Here is a 21,087-nt window from a genome sequence, read left to right on the forward strand (position 1 = left end):
AATTACAAAAAGGTAAAATATATTATGGGGAACTTCTATTTTCTTCCTTTTGGCAAAAAATGACTGATATTGAATAAATATACAATATAAGAATAAATAATTCTTAATTTTTGGTTCCACACCTTAAATATTCATCATTTTACTGTGATTGAATAAGTAACACAGTTTTATCCTCTGTCCTCTGGCTCCCCCTGGAGGCATCTTCATGGAACTGCAGTAAAGGTTCATTGATGTGCCAATAAATACTAAATAATTAAAGTACTTTCTGATGAATTACAGATTAATAAGTAAGATTTTGCAAGAAAAAAGGGCCACAGAAAAAAAAATACACTTGTCACTACGAGAATAAAGTTGTAAAATACAGATAAAACCCCTAATTTTATGAGAATAAAGTTGCAGTTTAAAAAAACCCCTCATAATTTAACAAAAATAATGTACTTTTGTGAGATTAAAGTCGTAATATTATGAAAATAATATAAATAATAAAGTTGAAGTTTAAAGAAAAAACTCTTAAACTAATGAAAATAATGTCGTACATTTATGAGATTAAAGTCATAATATTTTGAAAATGAATTCATAATAGTGCAATAAAAGTCATAATTTATTAACTGTAAACCTTAATTCTTATTGATGACAGAGTTTCCGATTACACCGAAATCAACAAGTGAAGCAGTAACTTTCACTTCTGTCGGATCAGACGACTAATGCTAATGTGTTGATGGTGGGCGGGGTTAATAGGCTCAGTATTTGGCCTTTGTGCGTAAACCCCAAATGAAAGTAGAACCTCAGAAAATGTTCCAGTTCTCCATTATGCAATGAGTGGGTACGACTTCATTCTGGTAAATCAGGATATTTTTCACACTTGCTCTTAAATTACGATGTTATTACCTCCGCCAAGGAGGTTATGTTTTTGCCAGGGTTTGTTTGTTTGTCTGTCTGTTTGTTTGTCTGTCCGTTAGTGTGCAACATAACTCAAAAAGTTATGGACAGATTTGGATGAAATTTTCAGGGTTTGTTGGAAATGGGATAAGGAAGAAATGATTAAATTTTGGTGGTGATCGGGGGGGCCCACGGGGGGGGGCACTGATCAGCCTTGGCGGAGGTCTGCGCTCTCCGAGTGCTTCTAGTTCTTGTAATATTACGGCTTTATTCTTGAAATATGATGACTTTTATCTCATAAAAGTACACCATTTTCGTTAAATTAGGAGTTGTTCTTTTAACTACAACTTTATTCTCATAATATAATAGTATGCCTTTATTCTCATAATACTACAACTACTAGATATTTTACTTTTTTATTCTCATACTGACAGTGTTTTTATTTTCTTCTGTGGCTCTAATACGCTGTCGAACCATCATCCCCTTAATACAGAGAAACAGTCTTGAATGTTTGATTTGTGCGGCTCTTGTAAATTTATTTGTTATTTTTCATTAAAATCTACACTGGAGACAAAGGGTATGTAAATCATTTTGAGTTACAGAAAGAGCTCATATGTACACATGTGCATCTGATTGTACAACAGGAAGTTAATCATACATCTGTATTTATATTATTCACAAGGACATGACGTGTCCTCAGTCGTCCCAAAAGACGTGGTGGTCCAACTTCTGCTCATGCTGAGCTATAATTAAAATAAAAACTAAACAGATCTGCTGTGGACACATATGAGAACAAACTGAATCTGGTTCCAGATAGTTGGAAAAACATCCTATGGTTCTTAAAATCAGAATGAATCTTTATTTTCTCGACTGCGTTTACATTCATACTAATAACCCACTGTTGTGAACGGAGTGTTTCCTGACTGACATGTGGAATACAGAGACATTATTACAGTGTTTTAGGATGATGTTCTGCAGAACGTGTGTGACAGTAAAGACAAAGATCCTCTCTGGTACAGACGGATGACTCCAGAGAAAAAACAGAAGCAGAAACACATCTACTGATAAACGTCACCACAGAGGAAACCAGCGAATATGGAAAAGTCACTTCTAGTCCAGAAGCTGAAAAAGAAGCTCAATATCATCAGGGTTTTAAAGAGAATTCTAGTTTCATTCAACATGTAAACGGTACATTATGAGGATTTTGTACGACAGTGTTTAGGGCCACATAAGAAAATAAAAACACTGTTACTATGAGAATGAAGTCGTAAAATACCAAGATAAAACCCGTAATTTTAGGAGAATAAAGTCGAATACAAAAAGAGTCATAAAATTACAAGAATAATGTCGTAATTTAAAAACGGGCGGAAAAAATATACTTTACAAGAGTGAGGTCATTACCAGTCGTCGCATATTGTAGAACTTGGAACATTCTGTGAGGTTCTACTTTCATTTGGGGTTTATGCACAAAGGCCAAATACTGAGCCTATTAGCCCCGCCCACCATCAACATATTAGCATTACTCGTCCGATCCGACAGACGTGAAAGTTGCTGCTTTGCTTGTTGTGTTCGCTGAAACGGGAAACTCTGTCATCAACACAACTTAAGACTTACAATTTATAAATTATGACTTTTAATGGCACTATTGCGTATTTATTTTCAAAATATTGCAACTTTAATCTCATAAAAATACGACATTATTTTCGTTAAATTGAGTTTTTTTTTTTTTTTTTTAAATTACAACATTATGGCTTTATTCTCGAAATATTATGACTTTAATCTCATAAAAGTACAACATTATTTTTGTTAACTTTTGAGTTTTTTAAAACAACGACTTTATTCTCCAAATAGTACGACTTTATTCTCATAAAATTATGGGTTTTATCTTGATATTTTATGACTTTACTCTCGTAGTGACCAGTGTTTTTATTTCTTATGTGGTCCTTTCTTATGATGCTGTCGTAATTTTGAGCATGTAAACATCTATTCATCATCTTCTGAGTGAATCCATGAGTTTTTCAGTCCAAGTCAAAGTAAAAATGTCAGAAAACAGTCGATCAATGTTTCCCCCAAAAGCTTAAAATGACAAGTTCATAACCCAGAGACAGAAAATATTCACATTTAACACCAGACTAGAATCAACTTAAACCAACTCAACAAACCAAACAGTTTCAGATCATTATTTTAATCATTCAGTTGGAAAATGAGAACTGTGAGTGTTTTAGGTCAAGGTAAGAGTTCATGTGTCCGACTGATGATGATGATGGTGAAATAATATGGTGCAGCTCTGCGATGAAGAAAAAGGTCCTCCACCATCTGAACTCTGGAGCCAGACTACACCGTCAGTAAATGGAACATGTAGAAGTAATAGTACTGTCATCTAGTACAAGTACAACAGTCTTTAAATAAAGGGTATCGATTCATCAGAACCAGTGGCTTCAGCGACGGCGCCGGAAAACGTCCGCTGAGAAATTTAGTCGATAATCCTAGAAGTACTGTCCAGGTGTGTGTGGTTTCCAGGTTTGTCCAGCGACGGTCGTCCACATTAAACCTCTGACAGTCGGATATTTTCCAGATTCGTGTCATTATTCTGATCATGTTTAAATGTTGGGTTCAGCCTCCATCGGTCAGAATTTACAGCCAAAAAAACCCAACATGTTTTACACATGAACGACGATTCAGCTACAAACAAAACAGGATCCATTCATGCATCTTGTTGTGCACAAATCAAACACACCCATGAACCCTCCGGTGTCCGCCCATAGAGGCACTAACACTAAACACCTGAAGCGTATAATCTGCACAGCGTCATACTAATGTCAGAATGGGTTTAACTGTATTACATTTTTTTGTATTTCACTTAAGCCATGAACAAAAACACCAAATACTCAATAACGGTCAGATTTTAACCCTTTAAATGCCATGTTTTTAATGGAAACAAACCATATTTTTAGAAGCAAAAAACAATTTTTTTTCCCCAATAAACTACATCAAATTTGGGTTACTTTTTTTTTCATTTTTTCATCCTGTCATATGTCAATGATGAATGCCAACACTGGTTAATATACATTATTATTTTTGGTTCTAGGTCAAATGTTATCTGTATTTTGCACTCACTTGGTAGAAGGGTGTTATTGTAGGAATTTAACACTGTTTATTATGGGATGATTTTAGTGAATGGATCAGAATGTTGACTTTTGAATTCTGACCTTAAACAAATTGTGAAAAATAATATGACCCTTTATGTAAAGTGTGCATAATATGCTCACCCGGTTAACTCTAGGATCCTGGCTGTAATTAAACAGGTTTAGTGACACCAGCGTTTCACCTTCAGTTATTTTCGAAGCTGGTTTCATTTAACTCGTCACATTCTACTTGGTCATAAACCCTCAAGCTTTTAAAACATAAAGGGTTAAGTGTGCATAATATGCTCACCTGGATAACGGAGTTTTAAACAAACAAAACACTGTTTGCGCTCATGGTTAAATGTTTTGCCTTCTTCCTGAGTTGTTTACTGGGAGTAACAGATCATAGAGTGTTATTTAGCTGAGCTGGTTTTTGCTGCTAGCGCCTCCTGCTGCCGTGGAGGTGAAACACTCAGGACATTTATAAGAAAACCATGAGCACAAACACAGAACGACTGCACTTTAAGTTATTCGTTTTCATCTCAGAATATATTTTTGGTCCTTTAAAGACCTGGTCTGGTTGTTTCTGATGCGTCACATATTAGATATTTGTTGTGTATTTGTTTGTTGACTGATAGGTATGTCGTGTATTTGTTGAATCATCAGACAATGGAAAATATTTGTTGGTTGATTGTTTGTTTTGCAGGAAATTATCTCCACTCTACCCTATTTGACACAGTTTTTCTACCAAGACCTTAAATAATTAATGCCGTCAACATATTTCTGCAGAATATTCAGTACTGATACACAAATCCACACAGCGCTAATACTCCAGATGTCCACATCAGGAAAAACGCTAAGTTTTCCTCATTTTGTTGAGAAACTTTCTGAAATTATAAGCCTGAAAATGAATGTGGAATTTTTTTGGCATGCACTAATGTACCTGCTTTTAACCCTTAGGTCCTCCTCTGGCATTCTGGTGGATTTTTTTTTCATTAGCTGATCATTCAGTCTAATCACCACCAATGTCCCATCCCCCAACTATTTACCTTATGGAAAATATTAAATTTTTTATGTTTTTATTGTAACAGAAGTCAAATAATTAAACAGGCATTTAAAGAGTTAAAATCCTGAAAATTTTCAAATGTTTGGAACTTTTCAGCAGGGCTGAAGGTGTTTAACAGATTCATGAAAAAAAAAAGCAAAATAAATAAATAAATAAATATTGACGTATGATGATTTTATAGGAGTTTTTAATGCAGGTATATTTTGCCACAAAGGTAACCATCGGGTGGTAAATTTGAGGAGGACCTAAGGGTTAATGACACTTGTAGATTTTAGCAAAAATAAATACCTGACGCTTTTCCAAAACCTACACCCACACACTGAGAACAGCTGTTTTCAACTTTGAGAACTCTATCTGCAGTAAAAAGTTCATTAGCCAGCAAAGACAACTGCTTGGATCGGTGTTGTTGTAAAGGTGTGCATGCTGACAAATAAATTAACATAAAAAAGACAGACAGACAGACAGACAGACAGACAGACAGACGTGACTCCACTCGTTTCGTCTGCAGTGAAAGAATCTGACGTTCGTTGCATAAGATTAAAAAATAGACGTTCTGTTTCTGTGCAAAAGTCTTCAGAGAAGTTCATACACGAAGAGAAAGTCAGAGCGAAACGTTGCCCCCTGTGGGAAGCAGAGGGTAGTGCAATCTGAGCCGAGTGGGCGGACGGAAAACCACAACGTTCCTCCTCAGTCTGGATCTGAATCCAACTGTGTGTGTGTTTTCAGGGCACTCCAAGTGTCTCCACAAACCGGTTTTGATTATATGACGTCATTAAAGGAAGTGAGAAAAAAAAAAAAAACACCGAAGAAGAAAAACTCAGCTCCGATAGTGAATCAAGCGCGAGTAAGTAGACATGTGACGACACAGACATGTTCATCCTGGAACGTGGAAGAAGCGGAGGGACTATGATCATCCAAATCATGCCTAGTTGCCATGGTTTCCACCAATCCGGCGCTGCGGTGTGTGTGTGCTACCTGCAGAGGGGGCGGGGTTACTTGCTTACACTGACAGCCTCGTTTCGGGATGCGCTCCGAGGTGCCGGGTCTCTGCAGCCGGGGGCGTGTTCTCGTGGTGGATGGGCGGGGCTTACTTGCAGATGGCTTCCAGGGCGTCCAGGGTGCGTTTGATGTCGCGGATCTGAGCAGCGAGCGTGTGGATGGGCTGCATGGAGCGGTCCAGCTCCTCACAGCGAGCCATCAGTGTGTACATGCCCTGCAGACGCACAAACGACACAACGAACACGAGTCAGATGCACAATGGATGCCAAATGGACAATAGCAGAAGGACATGTTAAGATACACAAAGACAAAACAAAAGAAAGTTTCAGTTCAGTAGAAAAACTTTCCGACAGTTTTAAGTCTGAGGAATGACAGTGTCTTTTAACTCCTTATTGCCCAAAGTTATTTACAATAACAGGAGGAAAAAAATGTATTTGCTGTGATGCAGATGTTAAATTAAGTGGAGATCTATATCACATAAAATAACTATGATGTAAATTAGTGACATTAGGGATAATTATCATAACAGTAATTAAACCAATAGTCCCAGGTATGTAGATTATTTTATTGATCCTGCTATTGATGAGTTATTCCAGTAAAAAAACAAAGCAAAATAAAAATGATTCCAAACTCAGTATAATGGGGCAGGGCTTTGAAACTAATCCACGAATGTCAGGGGTCAAAGGTCACCAGGTCACACATGTACATTTACAAACAGTGTTCAAGTGCACCTCATTACAAGAATGGAATATGGAGAATAGTCTACAACGGGTTAATGAAGATAAATAAAAACTACATTTAATCTAAGGTCAGAAACTAGCTAACATTAGCTAGCTTAGCACACTACTGTTAGCAAACTACAAAAAAATATGCTGTGTTTCCTTTACGTAATCACAGTATTTATTGAGTCTTGAATCATTCACAATAATATAACTACGAGGAAACATGAATAAGTTAAGTCCTGACCCTAAAAACATCCTGAACTGTGTTTGTTTGCCAACATCTGTGTGCTAAAAGAGTTCTTGGACCGGGACTTTTACACACGACTGTATTTAATACTCATACATGATGCATCACCTTTATACTCATGTCCACCGACTCCCCCAGACTGTCCACGGAGTCTCTGTAGGTCTGGATGTAGCCCACGCTCAGAGCCGTCATCTGGATCGACCAGTGAATGCAGAGAAGCAGACGGTAAAGACGGTAAACAGGTTGGACACAGAAAACCATTAACATCACCATCACCATCTTCCTCTTACATTCTGGATGGTTCCGTTGAGGCTCCTCATCATCATCTCCACACTGTGGGCCACGTCCTGGGTGTGCCTCTGCAGATCCACCAGGACCGTGGGGTCGATGGGGGGGATGTCGGCCGGTCTCCGAGTCAGACCCCGGCTCCGGTAGATCGGACCTGAACAGTCAGCTGAGGAAGAGGAGGATGGATTCAGAACGAAGGCAGGACGTGGTTTAATGGTTCATTTAACATCGATTCTATCAAATCTAATACAGGGTTTTACAACAGCATGTTCTTCTGACTAATGTCTTTACAGTTTGTCTTTAATTGAGCATCTTTTTGCTCAAGATACAGATCCATCAGATTCATGATTTTTCTCCTGTACTAAAACAAAATAAATGTAAATAAAATCAGGTAATAGTGGATTTTTATGTTTGTTAGTATCTGCTGTTTTGACCCAGTGAAGCATCTACTAAGAATTTTCTTCTTATATGAATGAAAATAACCTTAAAAAGAGACAAAGCAGAATCAATCTACATCCAAACCAACGTAAAGTGAATCCGAGGTTCACGTGTTTGTGATCAGATGCTCCTCTAATGCAGCCGCTATAAATATAAATCAGCCCATAAACAAACAGCTATTCATTTGCTAAAGATAGCTCATGGATTCTCCGTTACATCTTATGGTTTGAACAGAGTCATGCATAAATGATGAGGAGACGATGACTGAGTCTTTAAGTCTGTGCAGAGAAAACGGCATCGGACTCTGCACTTGGAGTTTTATTGTCCTGATTTAGGACAAGAAACAGTCAGAATGTGATTATCAAAGGTAATACTAGGATTTCAGTTCCAATTTACTGTGGTTTCAAGAGAAAAGCATGGATTACTCATTATGAAATGTGTATTTTTTTTTTATTTTGTGCTTTACATGATGCCTTTCTCTGTTCAGTGTCCCAAAATCCAAATCTTCACCTCGCTGCAAAGGTTGTGTTTATTTTTCTTCTGTTTTCTGCATTAAATGTTATTAACCTAATCTAATCTAATCATCATTTAAACACCAGTATCAATAATAATAAGCAAAAAACTGGGGAGGTTCTGATCTAATCTACAGATCGGTATTGGCTGCCAACCTGGCATTTTTCAGAAGATTGGATCAGATTTAGTCAGATCAGTCAATGTGGGGGAACAAGTCGGGTTGTTTTCAACCCGCTGTGCTTGTGTGGAATTATTATCCTGACCCAACCTGTCCCACAAAAAAAGTTGACATTCTTTTGACCCGCCCCAACGCAACCCACTAGTAACCTACTTCACATCACTAACGCACAGCATTGAACGCACCCCCATATAATACCTGGACGGACCTGCCCACAGACACACTACAGCAGTGGAAAATATAAGGTTCTAATTTGTCCCACAGTCTGAATTTAAAAAGTGCAAAAATGATCCTAAAGTTATTAATAGTCAAAGGTGTCATAGTTGTTTTAGTTCAGGTTCCACATTCAGACCAACTGTGATCTACAGTAAAATAATAGTATATTAACTTATAAATAAGTTAATATACTATTAAATATTTAAATATATTATTTAAATAATTAAATATATAAATCCAACCTCTTACAGTCTGTAGCCCCTACTATCACAGCACCAATCACACATGTGATTAATGCTTCACTGACTTCAGGAACATTTCCTACAGTATTTAAACAAGCGCAGGTAACACCACTACTCAAAAAACCTTCCCTCACCCCCACTCAAGTGGAGAATTATCGACCAGTCTCACTCCTCCCATACCTTTCTAAGATCATCGAAAGGGCTGTTTTCAAACAGGTCACAGAATTCCTCTCCCAAAATAACCTCCTAGACATCAACCAATCTGGCTTCAAAATCGGCCACTCCACTGAAACGGCTCTGTTGTCTGTGACAGAAGCCTTGAAAGAGGCTAGAGCAGCAGCCAAGTCTTCAGTACTCATTCTACTGGACTTATCAGCAGCATTTGACACTGTCAATCATGATATCCTGTTATCCATACTCTTGAACATGGGCATCACAGGCCACGCACACTCCTGGTTTCAATCTTACCTTACTGGTCGGTCCTTCAGTGTGTCCTGGCTAGGGCACACATCAGCAGTTCACCGCCTCACCACGGGGGTCCCCCAAGGCTCTGTGTTGGGCCCCCTCCTTTTTGCCATATACACCACCTCACTCGGTCAGATCATCCACTCACACGGCTTCTCATATCATTGCTATGCTGATGATACCCAGCTCTATCTGTCATTCCCACCTGATGACTCCACAGTCTCAGTGCGGATCTCAGATTGTCTCTCTGACATATCTGCATGGATGAAAGCCCATCACCTTCAGCTGAACCTGTCCAAAACTGAACTGCTGGTCTTCCCAGCTAAGCCAACCATACAGCAGGACATCTCCATCACTATTGACTCCATACCTCTGGCTCCTACCAGTGTAGTACGTAACTTGGGAGTCATGATTGATAATCAGTTGACCTTCACGGATCACGTTGCCTCTGTCACCCGATCATGCCGTTTCACTCTGTTCAACCTAAGAAAGATCAGGCCATACCTAACCGAACAGGCCACCCAGCTCCTGGTGCAGACTATGGTTATCTCCCGTCTTGACTACTGCAATGCTCTTCTAACGGGCCTCCCAGCTTGTGTTGTCAAACCACTACAGATGGTCCAGAATGCAGCAGCGCGTCTGGTCTTCAATCAGCCTAAAAGGGCACATGTCACCCCCTTACTCATTGAGTTACACTGGCTACCCATAGCTGCCCGCATCAAATTCAAATCTTTAATCCTAGCCTACAAAATTCTCCGTGGGTCTGCTCCTGTCTACTTAGGTGCACTAATAAAAGCTTATGTCGCCCCACGACCACTCCGCTCGTCTGGGGAACGTAGTGTGGTGGTCCCCAGACCTTGTACAAGACAATCCAGGCTCTTTTCATGGGTCGTTCCACGTTGGTGGAACGCTCTACCAAGTGCTACAAGAACAGAGTCATCCCTGCCTATCTTCAAGAAGCTCCTGAAGACCCAGCTCTTCCGAGAGCACCTCCTGTCCTAGCACTTTCAAACATTCCATTTTAAATATTCTAATAAGGTTTTTCCCAGGATAACCACAGATTCTTTCACGATTATCTCTGGACCTGCTGCGGTGGTCCGGCCTCTTCCCTGCCCTCATCATCACCACTCACTTATTCTCAACCGCCTCCATGTGTCTCCCCCTACTCCCCCCTTCTCCCCCTCTCCCCCAGTCTCTATCTCTATCGCTCTCTCTTTTTCCCCTTCTCTACTCTCTCTCTTTAACCCCAACTGGTCAAGGCAGACGGCCATCCTCCAGGAGTCTGGGTCTGCTCGAGGTTTCTGCTGTTAAAGGGAAGTTTTTCCTTCCACTGTCACCATCACAAGTGTTTGCTCCAGGAGGATTCTGTTGGGTTTCTGTAGAATTGACTTAGAGTCTGGTTTTGACCAACTCTATATATAAAATGTCAAGAGATAACTTTTTTGTGATCTGGCGCTATATAAATAAAATTTGATTGATTGAGTGATTTAATTGGTTTTCCCCTGTAAGTCGCTTTGGAAAAAAGCGTCTGCCAAATGCGTAAACATAAACATAAACATAAATAATGACTCCAAATTTAAATCAAAATTTCATTGTAAAAACTGTATCGGCAAAACTAATCCCAAAAAAAATCTGATCGAAAGCAAAAAAATCTCGATTGGGACATCACTATTAAAAACCACAATAAACTTTAGCGTCATTTCATTGAGCATCAACCAAACTGGATCCTGGACACTGGAACCGGTCCAGGATCTCATACTGGGTTCATCCCTACCATCAGAACCATCAGACCCGGGCCCGTTACTCACAGTCGCTGCAGTCCAGACTGGGTTTGGAGCTCATCTTGATCTTCTGCTCCAGGTTCTTGGTGATGAAGTTGGTCAGGTCTCCTTCGTGGCTGACCGTCCCCTCCAGCTCCAGAGCGGAGGAGATGGTGGCCCGCCGGCCCTCCGACTGGCCGCCTCTGCCCCCTCCCCGGGCCCCCGAACCACCTGTTGGAAACACACCCACATGAGCTGAGTGAGGTTTGGTTCATCTGCGGAGGGTGGACGTGGACCTGCTGAACCTCCTGAACCCACCTCCACATGCCTGGCTGATCTCATCCAGGCTTTTACTGTCCTGCATCCCACGGACGTTACGCACCCACACCTGGGCCATGACGTGGGGGGGGCAGGGGGTGTCGTCTGAAGGGAGGAGAGGAGGAGGAGGGGAGGAAGAGGAGGAGGTGCTGGGACCGGGAGCTGATGAAGAGTAGTGTCGAGATAACTGGAAAACAGGAACAGATTCACATCGTTACCATAGTACATCTGCTGCAGAAGTGTGTGTGAATGTGAACACTGACACATTTTAGCATTGAACCTTTTATTTAACCTGAAACCTATTTATTTGAGCTGCTTGTATTTGTATTTTTATTGTAGGTTTTATATATGATGCACAGATTAGATGGCACTTTTATTTTCGTTCTACTTGTTACAATGACAATAAAGATATTCTATTCTATTCTATTCCATTCCATTCCATCAGATGATTGTCATGTACCTGCCCGTGACTGACCTCCTCCTCTCGTCTTCCTGCTGTGTTCTGTTTCCTCCACTTCTTCTCGTCCTCCTCTTCATCCTGTTTCTCCTTCTCTCCGTCCTCCTCCTCTTGTCCGTCTGTCTCTGTCTGTCTCTCCGTCTGTCTCTCTGAGTCTTTGGCCTGTGTGAACAGTGCTGAGTCCCACTGCAGAGCTGCACCAGGAGGCTCCTCGGTAACATGCGTGTCTGAGTCTCCAGTGGTGTATAAAGATAAACTGGACGTTCTGTCATTAATGTCCGCCTCTGCATCCAGACGACCTTTCCCATCATAAACTAAACGGTCCATGTCCATGTGGTTATCGGTTTGTCCTGGCCCGTCCTCTGACTCCTCCCCTGGACAGGGCAGTCTGCTGCCACCACATTTCACGACGATGGGGACATGAGGCCCGTTTTCAGCAGAGACAGAGGTCACGACCCCATTGGCTGTTTCTGGCACATCTGTGCCAATCACAGGGGAGAGACTCATCCCTCCACCTGCTAAAGAATAAATACACAACGTTAGTGGAATCTACAAGGACAACAACTGCATTAAAACATATCATGGACGGTTTCAGTTGGTGTTGGAGGGTTCATTTGGGTTTATTTGGGTTCATTTGGGCTCATGGAGACCTTGAAAAATTTCACAAAAGTAATAAAGTCTAGTTATGTCCTCCAATAACACACTATGGTTGAATTTTTGAATTTCAGAGTATTTCTATGCTCTGAGTGCCTTATTAAGGGTTGACTGTACATTACACTGAAACTTCAAACATTGAATAATTACCTGACAGTCATTAAAATAATCAACTATCCATGATATATAATCCTTTAGTCCAGCTTTTTTTATGTGAATATTGACTGTAAACTTAAAATCTTCGGTGGTCGACCAAATAAGACATTTTAGGAAATTGAAAACTTTTCAGAAACTGACTAACAAACACTATTTTACATTAATGGACAATGCAAATATTCATTAGTCACAGCCGTGCACATTTAAATACTTTTCCGAAACTGCATCATCAGCTGATACAGACAATAGCCTTTTCAGACAACGATTTCATTCACACAACTGTCAAACCTAGAGAATGAACTTTCTCAAAAGAATGTGTGGATTTTCTTCCTCTTAAAACCTGACAAACCAGAAATGCTCTCAGTGCACGTAGGAGCTTGGAGTCTGTTCTAATTCTAATGTATCTTGATTAAACCTGAAACGATCACTTCTCAGACACAGAATGGGCTTTAAATGGAGCCGTTAACATCCATGTCCAACAGTCAAACTATATTTACTCACAGCCTGCAGACTTCTACAAGAGGAGAAGGAGGTGGTTGAATTCTGACAGTTTTAACTGCATAATACAGACAATCTGCTTCAAAAACAGAACTTCTCAGGGTGAAATCCTTCAGTATGTGTGAACTGGGGTGAGGCTCTGGGTAAAAACTGCAGAACCTGAAGAACAACTTCCTTCTGCAGCTCAAAATGTGTCTTCTCACTGCATTTCGGAGTGAAACTCCTGCTGTGTGAACGCACCACAGTGTAATCCTATAGGTTCAACCTTTAAACGTGTTGTATTTATGTCAGTCCGTTTGTTTTTGTCGTTATTTCTCCATTAGTGCAAAATGACGTAATTGTAGCTTAGCTCGAGCTAAAACATGAAGCTAACTTAGTGTTGACATTCGCTTCTGTTCACAGTGTTTTACATAAACAGCGTCTATAAATGACAAAGTGCAGACTAAAAGTACGTTACATGAAGCAACGAACAGGAAAACAGAACTAAAGCAGAAGTGTTTGGTTGTGAGTTTGGAGGCAGATGAGGAAGTGGATGTTTTGACTGTCATTAGCCGCCTTGCTAACGTTAGCTTCTCGGGCCTTAAATGACAGTTTAAATGCAGCTAGCTTCAGGCTAACACACAGATTAGCATGACATGGATTTTTTAATGGTAATAACTGTATTTGTGTACGAGTCACTCCATGTTTTAGCGACAGTGTAGTTATTTAAACGGAGAAAACACTCACCAGTTCAGTTTCAATCCGTCAAGCAACAACTGAGTCCGTTCTGGAAATATGTCCCCGAAACAAACCCCGGAAGAAGTGTTCCGGCCCATTTATGACCGGAAGAAGACGAAGTGTAAAATATACAATCTAACAATTAAATGAATTTAATAAATAAATAAATAAATAAATAAAACAAAATAAAATAATAAGTAAAAAAAAAAATACTTATGTAAAAAATGAAATAAAATTACTTAAAGACAAAACAATGCAAACAAATAAAAATGTAATTTCATCCCAAAAATACTACATTTCTCATTAAAACAAACCTATGCAACTCAGTTCAACTTCAGTGACATAAACCCAAACATGCAGCCCAAAGGCTTCACATTGCATGATTAAAATATGGAAAAGGTATAAATAAACCACAAAAATATAAAATAAATGCAACTTTGTAAGAATAAAAACCACAATAACAAGACAACATAACACTCAGTACAGATGAATGAAAGTCAGTATAATAAGTTAAATATAAGGAATAAAAATAACATAAAAATGAAATTAGTAATAATCTAAATACTCTTAATTAAAGACCTTTTACAGCATAGAACGTAGGAGGAGAGAGCTTTACGATGTTTCACAGTTTATAGGCGTAAATCAGATGACGGTGTTTTTATAGGAAACATCAGGAACATTTAAACATAAAGTAGAAAATGTTTGTGGAACACGAGATGAAAACCTAAATGTATGACAATAACCAGCTCTAATTTGAAGGTAAAAAGGGATTCACTGTCGTCTGAACAGACTGTGATGAAAACATCATCTGGAATTAAACAGGTCCGACTTTAGCATAAAAATGACTCCTGATGATGATGATGATGGTGATGGTGATGATGATGGTGATGGTGATGATGACTGTATGTTTCTGCTTCGTCCCACAGATGGAGACAAACTCCACAGACAAACTCTGAAATAATGAACTGTGACAGAATCTGATGCATATTTGACAAACCTGTTCGACTGACGCATGGGTTGACTTCATTTTCACGACATTATGATGAAAACCTACATGTGAGTAAAATTAAAACAGCTTCATTTATGCAGCACAAAGGGCTTCACATCTGGACCTTTACATGAAACACATGACAGGAGGTTAGGTTTACTTCCATTTATTGACCTTCCAGAGTTGAGCTCCAGCTTTAACCCAGAAAGACCTAAATGATTTTTTTTCTCTCTTTTTAATCTTTCATAAGTGATTTATCACCATTTATTATAATATTATTCTCTCTATTTTGTATTTTTCACTGTAAATCATTTATTTTCTTTTACTCAATTTGGATTTTTATGAAAACTCAACAAATTCAAAGGTCAACTATCAACAGTTTGTCAAAAATTGAAGAAAAAGTGTCTTTTTCAGTAAAATCTGTCATTAACTGAACATAAACCCAGTGTATCCATCCACTGTCATTGAACTCCATGTTTTGTTTTGTTTTTTAAATATTTTTTTATTCATTTTATTTCTTTTTCACATGTTCATTGACATAAAATAAACAAACAGTACAGCGACGCCAGTTGAGCGACAGTTTTAGTGTTTATTTCTAATGTTTTCATTTTATTATGTTGCTTTTATTTTCTTACGTTTTATTCATTTTGTCACATAAAAAAAACTTGACCTGAAACTTTACGATAAAGTCCAGGAAACAAAGTGTCTGCACATGTTGAACATAAAATAAATGTCAGAACATTTTAAGGTCCAAGTATTTAGAACAAAACCCACGACGCCCCAGAGACAAATGAAAGGAAAAGACATGAATGGGATAATAACCGTAAAATAAACTTTAAAAGACAATAAAATGTAATAATAAAGGATGGAATGAACAGTGGAGCTCAGTCTGAGTTTCTGGATGACATGGAAGTGGTGTCTGTTCTGATCATCTGCTCAGCCGTTCCTTTTGTTGTCTCATAAAGCTTTTATTCACTCATGAGACGCGTCTGAAATTATTTAAACCAAAAGCGAAAAGAGCGAAGGAGGCTTTAAATAATGAGTCGACCCTCGTCTGTGGCTCCTCAAACCTTTACATGTGGTTGGAAACGACAAACACCAGCGCAGAACACGGCAGACGCCCAAAACCACACGTTCCCAACAGTTCTCTAATCTGTTCCGTCGATCCACAACAGAGTCCTTTTCTTTATGAGACGTTCACCTAAAAACACTGAGCCCCTAAAGACCCAAATGTCCACCTTTAACCCTTAAAGACCCAAACGTCCACCTTTAACCCCTAAAGACCCAGACGTCCACCTTTAACCCTTAAAGACCCAGACGTCCACCTTTAACCCTTAAAGACCCAGACGTCCACCTTTAACCCTTAAAGACCCAAACGTCCACCTTTAACCCCTAAAGACCCAGACGTCCACCTTTAACCCTTAAAGACCCAGACGTCCACCTTTAACCCTTAAAGACCCAGACGTCCACCTTTAACCCTTAAAGACCCAGACGTCCACCTTTAACCCTTAAAGACCCAAACGTCCACCTTTAACCCTTAAAGACCCAAACGTCCACCTTTAACCCTTAAAGACCCAGACGTCCACCTTTAACCCTTAAAGACCCAAACGTCCACCTTTAACCCTTAAAGACCCAGACGTCCACCTTTAACCCTTAAAGACCCAGACGTCCACCTTTAACCCTTAAAGACCCAGACGTCCACCTTTAACCCTTAAAGACCCAGACGTCCACCTTTAACCCTTAAAGACCCAGACGTCCACCTTTAACCCTTAAAGACCCAAACGTCCACCTTTAACCCTTAAAGACCCAGACGTCCACCTTTAACCCTTAAAGACCCAGACGTCCACCTTTAACCCTTAAAGACCCAGACGTCCACCTTTAACCCTTAAAGACCCAGACGTCCACCTTTAACCCTTAAAGACACAAACGTCCACCTTTAACCCTTAAAGACCCAGACGTCCACCTTTAACCCTTAAAGACACAAACGTCCACCTTTAACCCTTAAAGACCCAGACGTCCACCTTTAACCCTTAAAGACCCAGACGTCCACCTTTAACCCTTAAAGACCCAAACGTCCACCTTTAACCCTTAAAGACCCAGACGTCCACCTTTAACCCTTAAAGACCCAAACGTCCACCTTTAACCCTTAAAGACCCAAACGTCCACCTTTAACCCTTAAAGACCCAGACGTCCACCTTTAACCCTTAAAGACCCAAACGTCCACCTTTAACCCTTAAAGACCCAAACGTCCACCTTTAACCCTTACAGACCCAAACGTCCACCTTTAACCCTTAAAGACCCAGACGTCCACCTTTAACCCTTAAAGACCCAAACGTCCACCTTTAACCCTTAAAGACCCAAACGTCCTCCTTTAACCCTTAAAGACCCAAACGTCCACCTTTAACCCTTAAAGACCCAAACGTCCACCTTTAACCCTTACAGACCCAAACGTCCACCTTTAACCCTTACAGACCCAAACGTCCACCTTTAACCCTTAAAGACCCAAACGTCCACCTTTAACCCTTAAAGACCCAAACGTCCACCTTTAACCCTTAAAGACCCAGACGTCCACCTTTAACCCTTAAAGACCCAAACGTCCACCTTTAACCCTTAAAGACCCAAACGTCCACCTTTAACCCTTAAAGACCCAAACGTCCACCTTTAACCCTTAAAGACCCAAACGTCCACCTTTAACCCTTAAAGACCCAGACGTCCACCTTTAACCCTTAAAGACCCAAACGTCCACCTTTAACCAGAACCAGTCACTGATGTAAACTGTTTAACATCTGTAGATCCACTAACCCTGTCAATCCATGTCAATAATTGGTGTCAAATACAGTTCTTCATCTTTTCATGGTCATCAGATATGACCATATTTGGACGTTCAGAGGCTCCGTAGTTACCATGGAAACACCATCATCTTCTACCACATTGATTCACCAGTAAAACCCATGGAGGTGGATCAATGACAGGGGTTGAAATGAATAAAAATGAATAAAAAAACACTAAAAAATCATTAAAAATTGGACCAAGGCTCCTGCAGTCCAACGGCATACTTAAAGACATTAACTGACATTCATTTGACCTTTCAAGGTCACTCAAGGTCAAAGGTCATGGCACTAAATCAAAGCCCATATGTACCTTCCTATTATCAATAGTAATTATATCAATATCTTCAACTGTTTTGAAGTTTATAACACTTTAAAATGTGTCCCATTATAAACCAATGGGGATTTTGAAAATGTCAAAAATTCATGGAAAAAAAATTGAAAATCAACATTTCCCAATTCTTTGAACAAACTTGGTAGACCTGACCCTAAAGATGCTCCACAACAAATATCAGTCATTCTGACTGATGGTTTCAGAGAAGAAGAAGAGCCTTGAAAAATTGTTTATGGACGACAGACGAACAGCTGATCCAATCGTCCACCACAGCCTTCAGGCTGTTGGACTAAAAATATAAAAATAAAAAAATAAAATAAAGAAAACATTTACTAAAATATAGTCCAAAAAAATAAAAGAAGCAACAAAATGAACAAATTGTCACTTCTTCTTCAGTTCTCTGTTTATAATAACAACCATCAACTTTAATCTGAGCTTTAATGAACATTTACATGATCAGTGACTTGAATATAAGAAAATACATGATGTTTACTGAAAAAATACTAAATACAGAGGTTCATGTCATAATAAATTGTGATAAATCACTTAAAAAAGGTTAAATATGGAGAAAACATATTTTGGAACTTCCACAAAACTAACAGTGGGTCTTTAAGGGTTAACGTCTGTCATGTTTCCACAGTTTCTCTAATAACCGCTGTGACCTTCACCAGTTTTAATAGTTTTCTGGAATAAAGAGTCTATTTTAACCAGACAACTCAGCGCCACAATAAAAGCTCCGAGGAGGAAAAGGAGGGATTGGACTCAAATCCAACCCTGGTGCGTCCACACTGATGTGGTTTTAGTCCAGAAAACAAAGACTGAACGGTGAACGACAGCGAGGGTCAAGATGTCGATAAGTCACCTGAATTAGACGCATCCAGGGTCAGGATGGGAACAGTCACATGACCCCAGAGTATTTGGGCTGTTTTTAACCCTTTAAGCCCTGAGCCCTGATTTACTTGTATTTATACACGTTTAATGGACTAACAGGTATTAAACTGTTTAGGTCAGCAGATGGTTTTAGTTGTCACTACTTGTTCGGGTCTTTAAGGGTTAACATATGGAGCCCATTTGATGACATGAGAAAAAAAAAAAAAAAAAAAAAAAAAAAAATATATATATATATATATATATATATATATATATATATATATATATACATATGTGTGTGTGTGTGGCCACAATTTAAATAAACGTGTGCACAACATAATAAAATGTGTGCGTGAATTATTAGATCAAGTGCACAAGATAATAAAAACGTGTGCACAAATTATTAAATTTGGTTAAAATGAGTTCTCATTTTCTTTGAGTGCTTGTTTGATTTATTTGCAGATAAATGCTGTTTCTACGGAGTCCGTTTGGTGACATGTGAGATTAAAAATATATATACATGGCCACGATTTAAATAAAAGTGCCACGTGTATCTTTGTTTTTTCTCACGTCACCAAACGAACTCTGTATGAACAGAAGGTGAAACTAGTTTTTAGCAGAAGTGCCCAGAAGTTTAATAACAGTGTCACTTTTTACAGCGGACATGAGTTGTGGTTGTGAAAGTACGTCAGAGTTTCCCACAGATCTGGATCCACTGCACAGACGAGCGTCAGTGTCGGTGGTATTTACAACGACTGTAGATGAAAAGTCAGTTGTCCCGCAGACGAGTGTGCAGACGTGCACACGCCTCGAACGTCCAGCGGCGTCAGTGTGAAGCGGACAGAAGGTCTGTGTGAAGCAGTCCGCTGTAAAATTCAACCTGAAGTCTGAGCAGACGGATTCATGCAGCAGTGAAAGGCCCAGAGTGGAACAGAGCAGGACGCCTCATTCCACCCAAAAGGCACTTTGATGAGCAGAGTGGAGAAAAGAAGAGTCTGGTGGAATGAGCCGTGGGAAAAAAAAAGAAGAAAAAAAAAACTGTGTTGGGTGAATGAGTCATTTTGTGCAGCGGACGCCAAAGGTGTGTGGTCGTCTGTGCTGAAGTGAAGCCCATGTGGGTTTAGAAGGTTCCAGAGGGAGAAGAACGAGCAGAGCAGTAATTCAATACAGACAAATGGAACAGTTCTGCTCTGAGGCAGGGATTCAAACCTACGACCCAGGGCCTAAACCGGCCCCCATAGGGTCTGATCCGGTCCATGGGATGGATTTATGAAAACTAAGAACCACACTGAAGATGAAGTTAACCCTTAAAGACCCAGTGCTACTTCTGGGGCAGTTCCCAAAGGAATTTTTCTGTATTTATACCTTTCTACCAACTTTTAAAATAATATTCTCTTCTGTATTTTGCTTTTTTTTTAATGTAAATCATGGATTTTCCTATATTTAATTCACAGATCATGTAGATGTTCATGTAAACTCATACCATATCCTCACATCCAGGCTTCTACTTGGTTTATTTCATCTTTAACCCTTTGAACATCAGACACTCACACTCATACGCCTCCTTCCAATCACAGCTTCAACACTGGATGAAGGAAAACCAGCCTGGGACCATCAGTGGATCATCCTCACTCTGTTGTTTTGTGTGTTTTTATGATGTTTTGCCTTTTGTCAGTTGTTTCCACCTCAGCAGATCTGTCCCCCCGATCACCACCAAAATGTAATCATTTGTTTCTTGTGCCGGCATCAACATTTCCTGAAAATTTCATCCAAATCCGTCCAAAAAGTTCCCGCAAGTCCATGTGGAGTGTGTGAAAACTGGATGATGTCCTCTGTATGTGTTTGCATTTTCCTCTGTTCTTCACTGCAAAGTTCAAAGACAGCGTTCTGTGGCGGTGCGACTGGAACTTACAGCAGCTCCATGTCCCTAAACATCGATCTGAATTTCATTTGGTGTACTACTGCGCTGTCACATGACAGTGAAGGCCATTCTGGTTCTGATTCCATAACTTTTTGAGTTATCTTGCTTACAGACAAACAAACAAACAAACAGACAAACAAACAAACAAACAAACAGACAAACAAACAACAAACAAACAGACAAACAAACAAACAGAAAAACAAACAAA

At 39.6% G+C, this 21,087-nt stretch overlaps 1 protein-coding gene across 2 annotated transcripts; it reads right to left on the reverse strand.

Annotated features, from left to right (window-relative positions):
- Positions 1–4,739: 4,739 nt before the first annotated feature.
- Positions 4,740–14,004, reverse strand: borcs6 (BLOC-1 related complex subunit 6). 2 transcript variants are annotated; one of them, XM_030138892.1, is made up of 7 exons: positions 13,948–14,004; positions 11,932–12,431; positions 11,457–11,643; positions 11,187–11,369; positions 7,329–7,492; positions 7,147–7,230; positions 4,740–6,283 (listed from the first exon to the last, which is right to left on the reverse strand). In XM_030138892.1, the coding sequence occupies exons 2-7, from the start codon at positions 12,418–12,420 to the stop codon at positions 6,158–6,160; spliced, it is 1,233 nt and encodes a 410-aa protein (XP_029994752.1). In that variant the 5' UTR covers positions 12,421–12,431; positions 13,948–14,004; the 3' UTR covers positions 4,740–6,157. The 2 variants fall into 2 exon arrangements, with proteins under 2 accessions (XP_029994752.1, XP_029994751.1); XM_030138891.1 differs by having other exon boundaries at positions 11,917–12,431.
- Positions 14,005–21,087: the final 7,083 nt, after the last annotated feature.

This window comes from Sphaeramia orbicularis, chromosome 7 (assembly GCF_902148855.1).
Source record: "Sphaeramia orbicularis chromosome 7, fSphaOr1.1, whole genome shotgun sequence".
NCBI lineage: Eukaryota > Metazoa > Chordata > Actinopteri > Kurtiformes > Apogonidae > Sphaeramia > Sphaeramia orbicularis.

Bases quoted from the DNA above. Each gene is read 5' to 3' on its own strand.
- borcs6 (XM_030138891.1), bottom strand. From the start codon at position 12,420: ATGAGTCTCTCCCCTGTGATTGGCACAGATGTGCCAGAAACAGCCAAT. The intron at 11,370-11,456 runs GTGGGTTCAGGA...TGTTTCCAACAG, and splicing joins GATCAGCCAGGCATGTGGAG to GTGGTTCGGGGGCCCGGGGA. The intron at 6,284-7,146 runs GTGATGCATCAT...GTGCGTCTGCAG, and splicing joins CGGTGGACATGAGTATAAAG to GGCATGTACACACTGATGGC.